We start from the raw sequence: 16,378 nt of genomic DNA on the forward strand, positions 1-16,378 counted from the left end.
TGATGTGGTGGTTAGTAATAATTATGGCTACTGAAACCGCCCTTTCATTATTATCTTCATTGCTAACGCTATACTCATGCAGTCATGCTAAAATAATCGCAAAGCTAAGCAATAAAGAAATTGAATTTTCCATCTTTTGTCGTCACGGTCCAAATTTTGAGCTGAAATGCATTTGTAAACTATTAGCGGTGGCGGATCAATTGGTCTAGAAGCCTGCTCATTTTCTATTAAGGTGTTGAATTTTTGCACGAATAAAAAAAAAACCACTAAAACGAACTTCGGGTCCGCTGAGCGACGATCTATTAGCGCGTCACTGTCAGCCGGTTTGGTTTCGGATTTCAGGGGACTCACTTTCGCTTGCAGCGCCCGCCGCTACTTAGTCATCGGCATCGATATCAGTCAGCCTCTCGGCTGGCGTTTTGTGCATCGCGCGCAAACAGCCATCCGTGCGCGTAGTTGCGTTTGGTTTCCGTTCGATCTGAGGCAGTCGCCAAAATAGCTGTCGTCAAAGACGTTCCAGCTCTTCTCAGCGGCCTGCCGAAACATGCAGAGCCATCGGCGTTGAACGGCCGAAGACATCTCGGAGTTTGTGCGAAGCCGACCGGCCGCCGCTGCCACCAACAGCACAAAGGAGGACCACGTTGTTGTCGCTCTGCGAGCAAGGTACGTCGGCCGTGCGTTTTGACAGCCTTTTTCTCCCTTGTTCGCGAAACGCTAATTTCGACGGCTCGCTCTTCGCACCAGAGCGGCACGGTTCGAACGTATTTTCCCGTTTACAACTAGCGGTGGCGGGAAAACACGTGGGCGCCGCTTTTCCCCACGCCTAAACTTTTGAAACTGGTCGCCGCCGATGGAAGCCAGCTCCATAGCGACGAGCGGTTTAGCTTTCGGGTGTATGCGATGTGCGCTCGTAGTTTGACTGCTAGCTAGCCGGGCGGAATCGTGTCGGTACGCGGGATCGCGCTCACTACGACGCCGCGTCGAGCGAACTTGGAAGTCGCCGGTACTCGAAAGCAGCGCGGTAACGATCCACAAGCGAAACAAGCGCTCCCTTTCAACTACGCAGCCGCCAACAATGACGCTTCGGTTTAGCGCGAACTCGCCGAAGTGCTCGGATTGCCCGGCTCGCGTCTTTATTTCGCGGGGACTGTCGTCGCGTTGCGGGTGCTTTTTTTTTTTTTTTCGCCACTCCGCGTTCGGTTTTTGAACGTCGGAGGACAGAAGAAAATCGAAAGATGGCAGGAATGTGAAAGTAGTGTTCGCTGGCTCGACCGGCCGCCCGTCACTGTGTTGGTCTTTTGTCTTGCTTCCTTGCAAGGCGCCTCGGGCGCCGTATCGCTTCTTTACAGAGCTGCTGATACGCTGTTTGGCGCCGATAACTTCGTTGATAGAGATGCACTGCGCTGGTTTAGGGAACGAAAAAAAATTTTTTTTGAGGACTGAGTTTTTTGTTTATTGGTTCCCGACTACTCTCGGCATTTTCGCCTCTGGGAAGCGCGCGCGCGCCTGATTTCAAGGTTCGCTACGTTTGACCAGTGCTTGTAGTTAACAAAAGGTGAAGTCAACGCGAACTGGATTCCGCGAGGCGTTGTTAGAAGAAGGGGACGAGGGTGTGACAAATTGTGTAGCATTGTTAACTATGCCCCCTCTCCCTTCTCATCGACGCGCTTGAAAAGCCTCTCCACCGTGCTGGTGAAAGCAACCACGTTTGACGTTTCTAGTTTAGCTGTGAAGGAAACTTCGTTGTGGACACATCCGAGCAAACTGACCCGATGGTAAGCAGGTCTTTTTTTTGTTGTTGTTTGTGGACTCGCGCCGCTGCTGCTTTAAAACTCTAAACTTCGCAATCGCGTTCTGTTTACACATTACCCGCGCGCGCCTGAAACAAACTCTGTAATCTCGTTTGATAGTGTACCAGTTGCTTTTGCAGTCATGCGAAAATTCTTGGCGCTAAACTACTATGGTTTAATGTCAAACGGCGCCCCGCCGCGGTGGTCTAGTGGCTAAGGTACTCGGCTGCTGATCCGCAGGTCGCGGGATCGGATCTTGGCTGCGGCGGCTGCATTTCCAATGGAAGCGGAAATGTAGGCTCGTGTGCTCAGATTTGGGCGCACGTTAAAAACCCCAGGTGGTCCAATTTTTTCGGAGCCCTCCACTACGGCGTCTCTCGTAATCATATGGTGGTTTTGGGACGTTAAACCCCATATATCAACGTTAAACGGCGGGCGCTTTTGGACTGGATGGGTATTTTGTGTGCTGTCGGCAGCGAGGTAATTGTGGATGCATTGTGTTACTTTGGGAGATAGCTTTTTTTTAATCTAAAAAGAAAAACGAGAAAAAAACCCCGCGTTAGTGCTAGCAGGCTGGCCGGAGTTTTCTTTGTCTTATCTATGTCTCACCAGTCATCGCACCGTCTTATCTCATTGAGTCATGGATTTCAAGTTTCAGTAAGGTAATTACTGGCGTTGAAGTTTTTTTATAGTAACTTACGTTAATCTTATCTGGTTAACGTAAGACGAGATGCATACTGATCGCCATTATTTCTACTTGTGTCGAGCACTGGCTAGGTTAACACTATTCGTAAATATTGCTCACGCAAATGATGTGAAGAAACCGCTAGGGAAATGTGCTTTTGAAAAAACAAAAATGGCGTCAGTGTTAACAGCGCGCGCGCTTTCCATCACACAGCGTTTGTTTTAGTTTGGTGTGTTTACTGGCGTTGCAGTTTGTAACCCTAACTCTATATAAGATAATGTGTGCATCTGAAAGATGCGGACTTTATATTATCTTCCAGGCCTCGACCCGACTTGATGTGCGTTTTGTTGCTGACAGTGCTTCGCGCTGCTCGTTCTCAGTGCGCGCGTAAACCAACTCAATCGCGTCGCCATTTTTTGTCCAGCTAGGCAAACTCCATTTTAGTGTCGTTTTTTTTTTTACGCGGCTTGCTCGCGTAAAAAAAAAAGAAAAAAACCGCTGTGAGGTCTGGGTGATGGTTCTGTCTTGCAAGTTGGTCTTCCCGCGAAGTTTCCGGGAATCGTTCGCGGAATGGCGTTCTTGGTTCTGTGAAAGTTTGGCTGTGAGTTTATGCTCACCACCTCTCTCTCCTCCGTTTGTGCACGTGTTAGGACTGTGTGAAAGGTGGCAGCCGCGCTTTTTTCCCGATATCTACTGATGAGGAGCCATGATTTTCCTAGAAGCAGTGCACCGAATGATGCACAATACTAAGCACGCATAAAAGCAGCAGATCTTGTGTTTGCGTCCTTTGTGTGTGCCTGTTTTTGTACCCTTCTTCGCGCTGCTGCTTCAACAATAGTTTTCAAACTTGGTGGCCCTGGTATCATGGACCGCATCCCCCCACCCCAAAGCCGAGGGCATGTGATTCCAGAAATGCCGCAGGAATGTCGCACCATAGAGCGAGCTCTGCACGTGCTCTGGTAAGGTCGTACACCTGTGAGGGCTCATTCACACTGTCCCAAGCGTGCTTTTCGAATTAGCGAGTGCATGAACCTGTCCAGACCGCATGCCTCCGTCAGCTGGTTGCACGGCAGAAGAGGTGGGCATTTCGCGCGTATGTCGCGTGGCAATGCTTCTCCCATAAGTACATCGCCGCGCCTCCTCCGCGTGGTGTTCTGACTCGCTGAGGCGAAGCGGCGTTTTCGGCGAAGCGACGTTTTCATCGGAAGAACCTGCAAGGGACTGGGTGCCGCAATTACTTTTTTTGTGTGGTATGCCTGTTGTGCAGCCAGCTTCGGCTATGTCCATGCTTGCTTACTGTCCCCCTCCCTCGTCCTTCACTGTAGGGCTGTCAACGGCTGCCAGTGGGGGTAAAGAGTTTTTTTTTTTTTTTAATTTTAGCAGCGTTTGCTCAAAACGCGAAACACGCACCATGAAGGTGCCAATGCTAGAAGTGTGGCAGCTTGGGCTAGTTGGTATGGCATGACGATAGTTATAGCGCGAGAACAGAACGACGACACAGAGACACGCACGCTGTGCTCCTGTTTTTTTTTTTTTCCTCTTACTCATGTTATGCTCTTCGTGCCATATGGTTTGTCACATGGTTACTGTCTCCTTCATATATTTTCGCGCTCTGCGCAATAAACTCAGTTGGAAGCTAGCGCTCGTGTCTTTCGTGTCCTTCTTGTCTCTGTGTCGTCGTTTTGTTCTCGTGCTATAACTATGGTCATGCCAATGCTAGGCCACCACCGGATTAGAGGAGCGGCATGGTGGTGGTGGTAGTGGTTAGAAGATGAGACAAGGCACCTAATTTCACGCACGGTGCAGTGCGCGCTCTCTCCTACGGCTTGCGAACAATAGGGCAGATTCTTCGTAGCCGGTTGCAGGTTCGGGGGCTTCGAGCCAACTCAATACCTTCTTCCTCCTCTTTTTTCTCAGCAGACGCCTCGCGTCTGATACCTCTGATCAGCCGCACGTGTTCGGATTTTAATTTGGGGACGAAACCAGCGTGTGGAGGAGTGTGTCAGCGAGGATTGGGCCGCCGCGACATGAACTAGTGGTGGTAAAAGGTGGGTACTAGACGCGAAGCTGGAAGTTGCAAGTTAGCGCTCGTGTCTTTCGTGTCCTTCTTGTCTCTGTGTCGTCGTTTTGTTCTCGCGCTATAACTATCGTCATGCCATACCAACTAGCCCAAGCTGCCACACCGCGAAGCTGAGGCCGCAAGGGAGAGCGTTCGTGCCGCTCTTTCAGTCCGGCCACGTGAGTCCGGCCGTCGCTAAGCAAACTTTGTTTTGGACGGTAAGTTATAGTTGTTTGAGCTGAGGAAAGAACCGAGTTCCGCTACCCAGTTTAAATACCCGATCTTCTGAGCCTAGAACTTGCAAAGCTACACAGCTCTTAAGGACCCCCCTGACAGCGGAAGTTTTGTTTGCGACTTTTTTTTTTTACATGGATTTGTAGCTTTGCGTATGACAATGCCGAAATTGAATCGTAATATACTAAACTCATCGCATAATTTATGGTAGCGCCGCTAATTCCGAGTGATTTCGCGTCAGTTTGAAACGCCCGCCTAAAATACCTCGAAGAAACTAGGGGTGCCTGAGACTGCCTGCGATCGAGCTTCGGTGACGCTAAATGCGCTATTTTCAAATAGGGGTGTAGAAGAATGAAACGATGTAGATTGCAGATGCTTTGGGCGCTTCACCCTCAAAAAAAAAAAAAAAAGGGAAGGCATTCCTGACTTAAAAGCAGCCAAAACTACCTCGAGACCACATGACAACCTAGTGTGAGGAGTGACGAACAATAGTCCTCGCCGTGTGCCAGTCGGGGTATTGTGCGCGGCCCACGACTGTTCTCTGAAGCCAACAATACTTGCTTGACCTTTGCAAAGTCCGGAGGGAACCCCCTATCTGCGCCAAATCGCAGATAATGTAGATATTACCTGATTACTCGGACCAGCAAGCACCCTTACTTTAAAGCCAATTTAGATTGTTTTCACGGGAAGGAAAAAAAACACCGCCATGATGGGCTGTGCGCGGGAGTACAAAGGCTAAGGGCGCAGCGTTGCCAGTGCATTTTCGAGGGGACGCGCGAATTTGCACAGCCCAAGGAGGGCTATGGCGGCGCCCAGGGAGGCGTTTATGAGAAGGTGAATAGACAACGCTCGTTATCTGTCAGCAGTGCCCCCGCGTGGAGGAATCTCAAACAACACATCTTGAGTTACCAAACTTGGTGTCATGGGGGTCCTGTCAAGGCCTGACCACGCGCACCCGTTGTAGCCCGTGGCCTTTTGACGCGTCGCCGCGCCTTCTCCCAGTATGATAGAGAGGGCGCGTAGCCACGATCAGTTGCGCGCCCTCTTGATCCATAGCGAGATGGCGCGGCATGCGTCAAAAAGCCACGAGCTGCAGCAGCTGCGTGTGCTCAGGCCTTTAGCAAAGGAAAAAAAAAAAACGCGAACACGACGCGCCTGACCTCCTCCCTTCCGCGAATTTCTGGGACATTTGTTGCGATGATCGTCGCGAGAAATATCTAGGGAAATGTTCTAGTGACTTCAGTTTCATCTGGGGAACACGCCACAACGCTGCCGTCAGTGTTGCCAGGTTAGTGGCTTTCCAGCTGAATGTAGCGGGATTTAATTATGCTTAGTGGGTGAAACGGTTGTGTTACGGCAGGTGGGATTGGCTGGCCAAGAAGTGCATGGTTTTGCTATACTCGCGGACGTTTCTTGGTAATGAAAGAAGGCTACGGGAACAGAGCTACTGCACATGTACTCTTGTGCAGAGTAGTTTGGTTTAGCTTGCGTTTCGAATGACGGCCATGCTCGAACAATAACACTGTATTCAATTTACTACGTCTGCTTAGACAGCCATTTGAGATTGAAATTCGTCACAAGATTCTTCAGCGAGTCATGTGAATAGCTAAACGGCAACAAACGCTCACCTAAAGATGGCGCTGTTTTGACCCTGCGGTGTACGTAAAAGGAGAGAGGTTTTCTCAAGTACATGCATGACGTAAAATAATTGTGAATATGTCATTGGTGTGTGCCACATCTCTTCATAAACAAAATCCTCTCGAAATTAAAGTGATGTTCTTTATGATCTTCACAGGGAAAATACGTACGCAATCGTGGGACTATTTCTCAGTGGGGGCAAATGCCCACTTTTGCTCCGTAGCCTTCTTTTCATCGCCGAGAAAAGTTGTCGGCGAGTGTAGTTGTACACTGTATCCTCTTGTCTTTGTCTTGTTTTTGCACTGTTTCATTCTCTTGGTTGAAATAAATAAATGCTATAATAGGGCAGAAGCTTAGTCGAGAGTTTTTTTTTCATTTACTGTTTTTTTAAATAAAATGTTCTGATAGTTTGGCAGAAATGTTGAATTTGTTGGGTTTTTAGGGCTCCTCTTGCAGGATTGTCAGTTTTCACTTGGCAACACTAGTCGTGTTTAAGAGATGGAGTAAGAGAGGTGCATTCAAGATGGGCATTCATATGTGCTTTAGCAATGGTTCTTTGTTTAACCACATCTATGAATGGCCAAATCTGGTTGATCGATCCAGCAGTACTGGCTTAGACTCCCACTCTTCCTGGGTTCCTGGCGTTTTTCTAGCGGGGAGAGTGTACGCTGGTCTAGTTTTGTGGGCATTTACTTTTTTCTTATGGAAGTCACTGCTTTCACTCCGTTTTTTCCCCAACAATGCTGTACCATTATTCCTTGTGGGTTGCTGGAATCTGTTTCCTCAGCTCTAACCGTTACTCTCAAAGCCATGTCCCAACATCTGCAAGCCTTGGGTGCTTGCATCATCTGCTTATTAATTCTTAAATAACTACTAACGACAAAAATACTATTGCCAGTTGTGAGGTTTTGCCAAGATTGCCTCGGTGATGTTCACTGCTTGCCGCTAGCTAACGTGGAATATCTTAGCAGTTTGTCTTACTTTTAATGACTGGCTGTCATTACAGAAAAAAGCAAAATGGGTCCAGGGACACGTAGGGTGTTAGGATCATCTTACATATCAAGAAGAAATGGTTATGTAGCAAGAAGGCAAGGTAACCGCTGGCGATTTTTAAGAGCAGCAGGCCAGAAAAGAAAGAAGCGTGTGACATGGGGGCAGAAAGTTGGGTTGGCAGGCGAGATTAATTTTGTGGGGATCAGGCCGTAGCCATTAAATTGGGGGGGGGGGGGGAATTTGTTTACGAGCTCTAAGAAACTGCTTTTAAAAATTCCTTTCCCTGGTCAAACACCCTCTCTACTGAAATTTTGAGGGTAGGGGTTCCCTAGACCCCTCTCCAGCTGCGGGGGCCAGGTGGCGATTTTATGGCCACAGCAAGCACACTGCCCGGCAGATTGGCAAAACATGCGAGAGGCCTTTGTCGTGGGCTGAGTTGTGGCTGATAATGATTATATTGTTACAGAGGTCATGGCTAAATGCGAGGGCAACGAGGCTGTCGGCCCGGACGCCGGTGCCGTTGTGGCCGCTGCCCCCAAAAGCAAGAGCGGTGGCAAGCGCCGCAATGGAAATGGCCAGTGGAGTCCCCGCAACACTCTGTTGGTGCGGGACTTCCTCGTGCCCTGCCTGGACAACGGATTCTACGGGGAGGACCTGCGGTGGTTGAACCGTGCCCGGGGCATCTTCCTCATTCGCTGGACCCACCAGGGTAGTAAAAGCTTCAACAGGGAAGGCCGCAACGTCTTCCGGGTAAGCATCGATTTCCCTTCTTTGTATGCAGGTGTAGTTCTGTGTCACTGCAGTTTCTGCAGTATTGCTTGCTAAATTGCACTTCACAAGGTGTTCTAAATTTATTTTTAGAGCGTTGCCCATTTATTCTAGGAGTGCAACATGTGCAGGCTGCTCAAGTGTTGCATTCATAAACATCTTGTACTAGTGTTACGTGGTCCAGTGTGCAGAGGCTCATTACTGTGTGATGCCGGGGCACGTTAAAGAACACCAGATGGTTGAAATTCCCAGAGCCCCGGCACTCTGGCATCTCTCATAATTATATTGGGGTTGTGAGACTTAAAATCCTACAAATTATTATTACAGTCCCATGGAATCCTTACCTTGTCTGATCTGGATCGAATTCCTTCGTGATTGGATCCTCTAAGCAATCCGCAGACAGTCGATCTTGATCAGCCTTAATTGTGAAAATGGTGCACTGTGTGACATCTGTATCAATTCATATGATTGGACAAAGAGGTAAAGGAAGTAAACTGAATGTCAGTGTTGTGTTCTGTCGTCCCTCAATCGTTTATAGTAAACCTCGAAGCATTCAGATTAGAAAGTTCGCTCATTTCGTTGTGCGAACCCTCAAACATGCGAGTGTCAATTTTCTTGTGTTCATGATTGCCAAGTGACCCAACAAGGAAACGGCAGATCACTGAAGTCCTTCAAGCAGGCATCGCAGGCAAATACTTCATTGAGACTGTGTCTGCGCGAGTCATTGTGGGAGCAACTGGTCACTTCCAGCACAATCAGTTCAGTGGCAGGAAAGGCGGGACAGTTCCTTTAGGGCAATGCCCTAGCAGCATGAACTCGCTTCACTTCGAGTGCCTTTCTTGTTGTCCCCAAATGCTAAATAACTTTCTCGGGCAAAGTGAGTATTTAGTTTTAATTCTTTCAGTGCAGCATTGTTTGGCAGTGGAAACGTCATATTGTAGTGTCTAAACTTTTTTGAGCATTCATCGCCAGCGCAGGTCCTTTCTTGGACATAATGCAGAGTGTGTAGTGAATCTATTTATTTTCACATACTGCAGCTTAATTTGGGCTATCACAAGAGTGGAATTTTTCCACATCAGCACACAAACTGAAAGGCGGTGCAATACTGAAATAAAAAGAAAAACAAAAAACAAGGACAAAAACCGAAATAACATCCTTAATAAACAAAGCGTGATTCAATATATTCATTAAAGAATTTATAAGGCAATGATCTGGTTGACCCAGGCAAAATAGTCCATTTTTCTAGTGGGCAGAAAGAAGCTAAATTTAAATAGGTTAGTACATGGATGGAATGGTGTCAGGTTGAGTCTGTGGCTATTTCTCGTGGGTTTCAGTTTATTGGGAGACAAATATTCGTTAGTTAATGTAAAGCATGAGGTATTAACGGCAATATGTAGCAACTTGAGGCATTCGAGATCCCGCTGCTCAGACAGAGTTTGTAGACACAACGTAGCAAGCTTTCATCACAATAGTAGAACTTGTTTGCCTCTATTCTTGGAACGTTTCTGCCGCATATGGATGACACTGTCACATGTGCTCAATTAGAGAGAAAAGAAAAAAAAAACAGTTATGCATATGAGTGCCAAATATGTTGTTTACCAAACCATGCTGCTCTGCTTGTCCAATGTGCACTCGTACAATCATGCGGGAGAGTTTGTGTATGTTGGAAGTACAGAAACTTGTGAATGTCTTCTGTGAAACTGCAGCTCAGCCTTGCACATTCGGTGGCGTTGTCTTGTTGACGTGCTCTAGTGCTCCTTTCGTTTTTCTCACTCGCTCACTTAAACAATAACCTGAGTGGCTTACTCGCCTTTATTTTCTTTGAAATCTCATTTAATGTCGTACAGCCGAACATTTTGTCGGTCACGTGAAGACGTGGTGACGTTGCCATGAAACTCCCTTGTGCCATTGTTGGCTTGGATGTCGGGACTTTGTTGTCTATTTGCCCACAGCAAAGCAGTATTGATGTTTGGCTCGTGTGGGTCAACTTAAAAACTTGATCTCCTCCAGGCAAACATTCCCGTCATCTCTAGAGTTTGTGTTAGTGGCAACAAGTTGAAGCTTATGTAATCGGTCTGTCAATGAATTGCTTTTTCTTCAGAGCGTGGCGTTAGGTGCCCTGTTCTTGTGTTAAGCGACACCGGCGTTATTGATAAAGTGAACGTAGACAGGAGTGAGTAAATGTGGACTGCAATGAGCCGCTGTGTGCGTCTGCAACGGCTTGTGCTTGCTCGTGTTTGTTGTGACTGTGCAATGCGCGCCTGTCACGCATGAGTGCGAGATACATGGGTTGACCTGTGAGACTTGGGAGAAAATGTGCGTTCGTCCACGGGGCATGGCTTGGGGAACATTGTAGCATACTGTTAGATTTTCTGTTTAGATTTCTGGGCACATGTTTGCCCATGATAAATGAGTTCTACAGCGCAGCTCTCTGCTACCTGTACTTTCGTTGAGTGGCATCGATGTCGTAACTGGCAGAGCAACATGGAGTGCATCAGCGGATGAAAGATGGTGTTAGCCAACAGTGTGCGAGGAGAAGGAAATGACAGTTGGGGGACAGCAGGTTCCGCGGTACCCGCCGGCTTTGCCACAGTGGTGCACGTCTCCCGGTTAGTCGTGCTTCAGCTTGTCGCAGAATCAGAAAACCTGTGAGAGTTATTCAACAAACTCCGACTTTTTTTTTTTTTTTTCCACCTCCCAAAGCAGCTCTGCATTTCGCAGAGAAGACTGTGGTGACGACGTTTTCTGAATATTACAGCGTTGCGCGCCGCATTTCGAAAAACAATTCTTGCGCTCCTTTCCTACGCCTGACCAATTATGCTTTGACATGCACTTGACGTAGCAGCAGCTTGTCGATAAGTCTAAACCAGTCACGACGACGGGGCTACGCCTTCCCCTCCCTTGTCAGGGAGAAGGGTGGCGAGGTGGCGTGATAGTTTGAAACCAGCTAAAACAGATGTTATAGTCCCTCTAACTCCCTAATATTGCGCGTGTTCGCAAAATTCTTGCGGCGGCATGTTCAGAAAGCAAAAGGACACATATTTCTCGTTATATTTTCTGGCCTCGAGTTGTTGTTTACTGGCTTTTAACAGCGGCACTCGGAATTCGCATTAGACAATATTGTAGAGTGACCTCTTTTTCGGCGGTTGTGTTGTGCAGCCTCGAGACTGTACTTGCCACTCACTCCGCAATTCTCTCGCAGGACTGGTCCGTCATGAAGCGCAAATGGGATGACCAGGATCCCAACCGACTGTCCAAGGCAAAGCAGCGCGTGCGGGCCGCCTTCCGCAAGCTGCCAAATGTCCGCCGTATAAACGAGGGCGCCGCCCCTCACCGCATCTACCGTATCAAAGATATTGATAGTAAGCTCTTTTTTTTTCTCATGCCTTTATCTAGAAGATTCGTTGTATCGCTAATCAGCCAAATTTGGGTGCTGTCTCAAAGGGAAAACAATGATGGGTTGTTGGTGAAATATAAAGATTTCCTGACGTTCACAGAGTGTTTGTTGCTGTCTTTGATACATCTGCAGAACCCATTGGCACTTCATTGAGCAGGTTTTAAATATTCAATTAACTGAAAATGTAATCGGATGATGTTTTCACGAATAAATAACTTCAAAGTTTATGATATGGTGGGCATGAAAACTAAGCTCAAATGTAATGCGAGCCCACGCATGATCACAGAAATATTTGTCATTCTAACTGAAAAGAGCCCTGCAACACTATTTCAGCATGGTCAGAAAATGCAGCTGATTGGTAGCAAAGGCCCCCCGTTAACTCGCATGCCAAACATTATAGCGCAGCACACGGCCTGAAATTTACGGCTAAATCTCGCTCGCATTCAGTCAAAAATTACTCCCTCTTGTCACCACAAGCGATGCCATAAACCCAAATCAGCCCATGGCCGCAACAAATGTGGCCATTGACTGATTTGAGCATTGCAAGCAACATAGTTACCCATGCTATCGCATAATGCAGCCACAGACCCATGTGCATGCTTACACTCAAACTTGAAGGAAGTCCTGCGTAGGAAAAAAAAAAGTGCCTGAGGTCATGTCGTGCGCGAATGAATGAACGTAACTCCTTGCCGTGCGTAGTTTTTAGTGCTATCGCTGGCCCAAAAGAAGGGAGAAATGGTTAAAGTGTGCCACGAATTACTGTAAATGTGCTCGTATGTGACAGACTCACAATTTTGGTAGCACTTGATTTGTTAGGCAATAAACTTCTTTAATGATGCAGTTCTACACTCAAACCTCAATATAACAGTCACACCTGCCGCGAAAATACTTAGTTATACCTGAAAAATCGTTATAGACATATCTTTGTAGCACTTTTTCTAGGAAATAGGCATTCTTCACTCTCTTTCTTATAACTGATGGAAAGTGCAAATTTACGGGCTCATTCTCCTTTGTTACACACAATATTACGGATAGTAATGCAGGGGAAGTATAGGCGATGTTATTAGAAGTAATTGCAATGTAAATTTCTTATACTATTCAGATGCTTTATATCGTGGTTTGAGTATTGTTACTTGAGCAAAGTTGTAGAGTTCCTTAAAATGACAGAGTGCGTATTGTCTAAGAATTTTTTTCCGCTCTTAATGTTCACAGCCTACCTCAAGCAGGACAGCAAAGACCAATCAAAAGAGAAAAAGAAGCGCAAGGAGAAGCGCGTGCAGTCGCCTGCCAGTGTGGCTTACGACGCAGAGGAGGGCATGGATGACCTCTACGAGGACGATGAGGAGGTAAGCTTGAGTGCTCTTTTGGTGACCAGAATTGAAACTTGGATTGGTCGCTTTGTTGTATCTCGCGGCCATTTGATAATTCCAAAAAAAAAAAAAAAAAACTGGTGCTACCTCTTGGAAAGATGGTGCGGAATCAACAGAACTAGTTATGATTTTGTTTGAGGCCACCTCTCTGCGACACTGTCACGGCGATATTGTCTTCACCATCAAATACAGCTTTAAACATTCCGTTGGCAAGTCAGACAAGTATATTGTGACGGAGGCTAGATGAAAGTTTAATGATCCGCAACAGTGAGTCTGTAGCCAAACAAGATGTCTTAGCAGCTCCACGCGCAAGCGCATCACGCACAGTTGTCTTGGTCATCTTTGGAAAGCCCCATGCTTGCTCATGTCCGTGACACACTGTAACAATATTAATGAACTGTGGCATCTATTGAAGAGTGTCCGCAGCATTTTGTCTTGTCGTTGCAAACCCGCATTGCATTGTGTCTGGGGCAGGGGGCGAGTGCTGGCGTGGCTTGAGGGGCGCAAGTGCCCCTTTCGCACTCCCCTGTTGCTCATTGTAACTTAGCGGGCAAAATGCATCTGCTACTGGGCCAACCCTTGCATTGGGTACGAGCCATGGTCGGAAAGAATTAAGCGAGACTTTGATTTCTGTGTTCACTGCTTGGGCCGCCAAAGCAGACGCAGTGCTTTGGCACACAAAGATGTGTAATTCGTCTTGCTTGAAATCGCGGGCACTTGGGCTGATGTTCTCTGGCAGTGCTAGTCTTTGTGGCAGGAAAAATGCTGGCTGGTATGTGTGGCGTACACATTTTTCTTTTCCTCGGCTTTCCTGGTAGGTTCCCAGTGCCTGCCGTGGTGCACCATATAGACACGCCATTTAGGCCAATAGAATTCTCCGTTTGTAAACAGTATGATGTCACTGCGGGCACTTCGCCCACCATACCCTCTCTCGAAGCAGGTGCTGGTTGGCAAAAAACGTTCCGCCGGCGGCATATTTCTGCATATCAGAGCTGCGTGCCTGCATTCCTTTGACAGAAGTATCTACATTGCTATGTTCTAAAGTCACAGCTTTTGAAGGAAGGAGGGTTGCGGAAGGGTCATTGCTCATAGTGTGGAAATTTGCTCTTCGTAGTTGGATGGATGGAAAAACTTTATTTAGAGTACTGACAGACGCGACTAGCACGCAGTGGGCTTCACCCACGTAGATGGCGACGATTAAAAAGTCTGATCTTTTCCGAAAGTAAACGTTTTGAATGTACTCGGTGACCGACACTTTGAAAAATATTTGCATGGCATTGATGTAAACTTCAACTGAAGCGTCATCATGGCTGGATGTAGGTGCGTAAGCCTGTACTACCTTCATCTTGTATCTTTTATTCAGTTTAATTACGATACCTACCACCCTTTCATTAATGCTATAGTATTTCTCTATGTTGCCAGCTATGTTTCTGTGAATTAGGAGCCCCACTCCCAGTTCTCTTCTGTCTGCCAAGCCCCTGTAGCAAAGGACGTGCCCATTCTGTTGCACCGTATAGGCCTCATCTGCCCTCCTAACCTCACTGAGCCCTATTATATCCCATTTAACACCCTCTAGCTAAATGGGATATAATAGGGCTCAGTGAGGTTAGGAATACCATAGCATTAATGAAAGGCTGGTAGGTATCGTAATTAAACTGAATAAGAGATACAAGATGAAGGTGGTACAGGCTTACGCGCCTACATCCAGCTATGATAACGCTTCAGTTGAAAGCTTCTATGAAGACGTGGAATCGGCAATGAGTAAGGTAAAAACACAGTATACTATAGTGATGGGCGACTTTAATGCAAAGGTAGGGAAGAAGCAGGCTGGAGACCAGGCAGTAGGAGATTATGGCATCGGTACTAGAAACGCCAGAGGAGAGCTACTAGTAGAATTCGCAGAACGCAATAATTTACGGATTTTGAATACCTTCTATCGAAAACGAGAAAACCGCAAGTGGACATGGAGGAGCCCTAATGGCGAAAATAAGAACGAAATAGACTTTATAATGTGTGCACACCCTGGAATCGTGCAGGATGTGGAAGTGATTGGCAAGGTACGATGCAGTGACCATAGAATGGTACGGTCTCGAATTCGCCTAGACTTGAAGAAGGAACGACAGAAACTGATAGGCAAGAAGCCAATCAATGAGCTAGCACTGAGAGGGAAAGTAAAGGAATTCAGAGTGTCGCTGCAGAACAGGTACTTGGCTCTTAGTGAGGAAACCAACCTTAGCGTAGATACAATGAATGATAATCTGACGAGTATCATTACCGAGTGTGCAGTGGAAGTTGGAGGCCGGGTAGTTAGACAGGACACTGGCAAGTTTTCCCAGGAAACGAAGAACCTAATTAAGAAGCGTCAAATCATGAAAGTCTCAAGTACAACAGACAAAATATAACTGGCAGAGCTTTCGAAGTTGATTAATAGGCGTAAAGTATGCGATGTAAGAAGGTATAACATGGAGAGAATTGAACACGCTCTGAAAAACGGAGGAAGTGTCACAGCATTGAAGAGGAAACTTGGGATAGGCAAAAGTCGGATGTATGCACTAAGGGACAAAGAAGGCAAAATAACTACCAATATGGATAGGATAGTTGAAATAGCGGAGGAGTTTTACAGAGATCTGTACAGTAGCCGAGACAACGACGACCTTAATACTATAAGAACTAGCAGTAACCCAGATTACACCCCACCAGTAATGATAGAAGTCAGAAAAGCTTTGGAGAGCATGCAAAGGGGCAAAGCTGCTGGTGAGGATCAAGTAACATCAGATCTGCTGAAAGATGGAGGACATATTGTGTTAGAAAAACTAGCCACCCTGTTTACGAGGTGTCTCCTGACGGGAAGAGTACCAGAGTCTTGGAAGAACGCTAACATCATCCTAATACATAAGAAAGGAGATGACAAGGACTTGAAGAATTACAGGCCGATCAGCTTGCTCTCTGTAGTATACAAGCTATTTACAAAGGTAATTGCTAACAGAGTAAAGAAAACATTAGAATTCAATCAACCAAAGGAACAAGCTGGATTTCGAACAGGCTACTCAACAATTGACCACATTCATACTATCAATCAGGTAATAGAGAAATGCTCAGAGTATAACCAACCCCTATACATAGCCTTCATAGATTACGAGAAGGCGTTTGATTCAGTAGAAATATCAGCCGTCATGCAAACACTGCAGAATCAGGGCGTAGATGAAGTATATATAAACATTCTGGAAGAAATCTACAGGGGATCAACTGCTACCATAGTGCTATATAAAGAAAGCAACAGAATACCAATCAAGAAGGGTGTAAGGCAGGGGGACACAATTTCCCCAATGCTATTTACCGCGTGCTTACAGGAGGTTTTCAGAAGACTAGAATGGGAACAGTTTGGGATTAGTGTCAATGGAGAATACCTTAGTAACCTGCGCTTCGCCGATGACATTGCATTGC

At 46.7% G+C, this 16,378-nt stretch overlaps 1 protein-coding gene across 4 annotated transcripts in view; it reads left to right on the forward strand.

Annotated features, from left to right (window-relative positions):
- The window catches only part of LOC119163770 (uncharacterized), a 43,372-nt gene that overhangs the window by 566 nt on the left and 26,428 nt on the right, over window positions 1-16,378 (forward strand). For 2 of the 4 annotated variants that reach the window (XR_012886116.1, XM_075873596.1), the window contains exons 2-5: window positions 551-663; window positions 7,866-8,149; window positions 11,370-11,529; window positions 12,777-12,910. Coding sequence is in view for 3 of the 4 variants with exons in the window: in XM_075873596.1 (XP_075729711.1) it covers window positions 551-663; window positions 7,866-8,149; window positions 11,370-11,529; window positions 12,777-12,910 (691 nt within the window). In the remaining variant the exon portion in view is untranslated. Of the gene's footprint in view, window positions 1-550; window positions 664-1,462; window positions 1,776-7,865; window positions 8,150-11,369; window positions 11,530-12,776; window positions 12,911-16,378 lie in introns of those variants that run through there. The other 2 variants (XM_075873598.1, XM_075873597.1) reach the window with 2 other exon arrangements.

This window comes from Rhipicephalus microplus, chromosome 9 (assembly GCF_043290135.1).
Source record: "Rhipicephalus microplus isolate Deutch F79 chromosome 9, USDA_Rmic, whole genome shotgun sequence".
In the NCBI taxonomy this organism is placed as follows: Eukaryota; Metazoa; Arthropoda; class Arachnida; order Ixodida; family Ixodidae; genus Rhipicephalus; species Rhipicephalus microplus.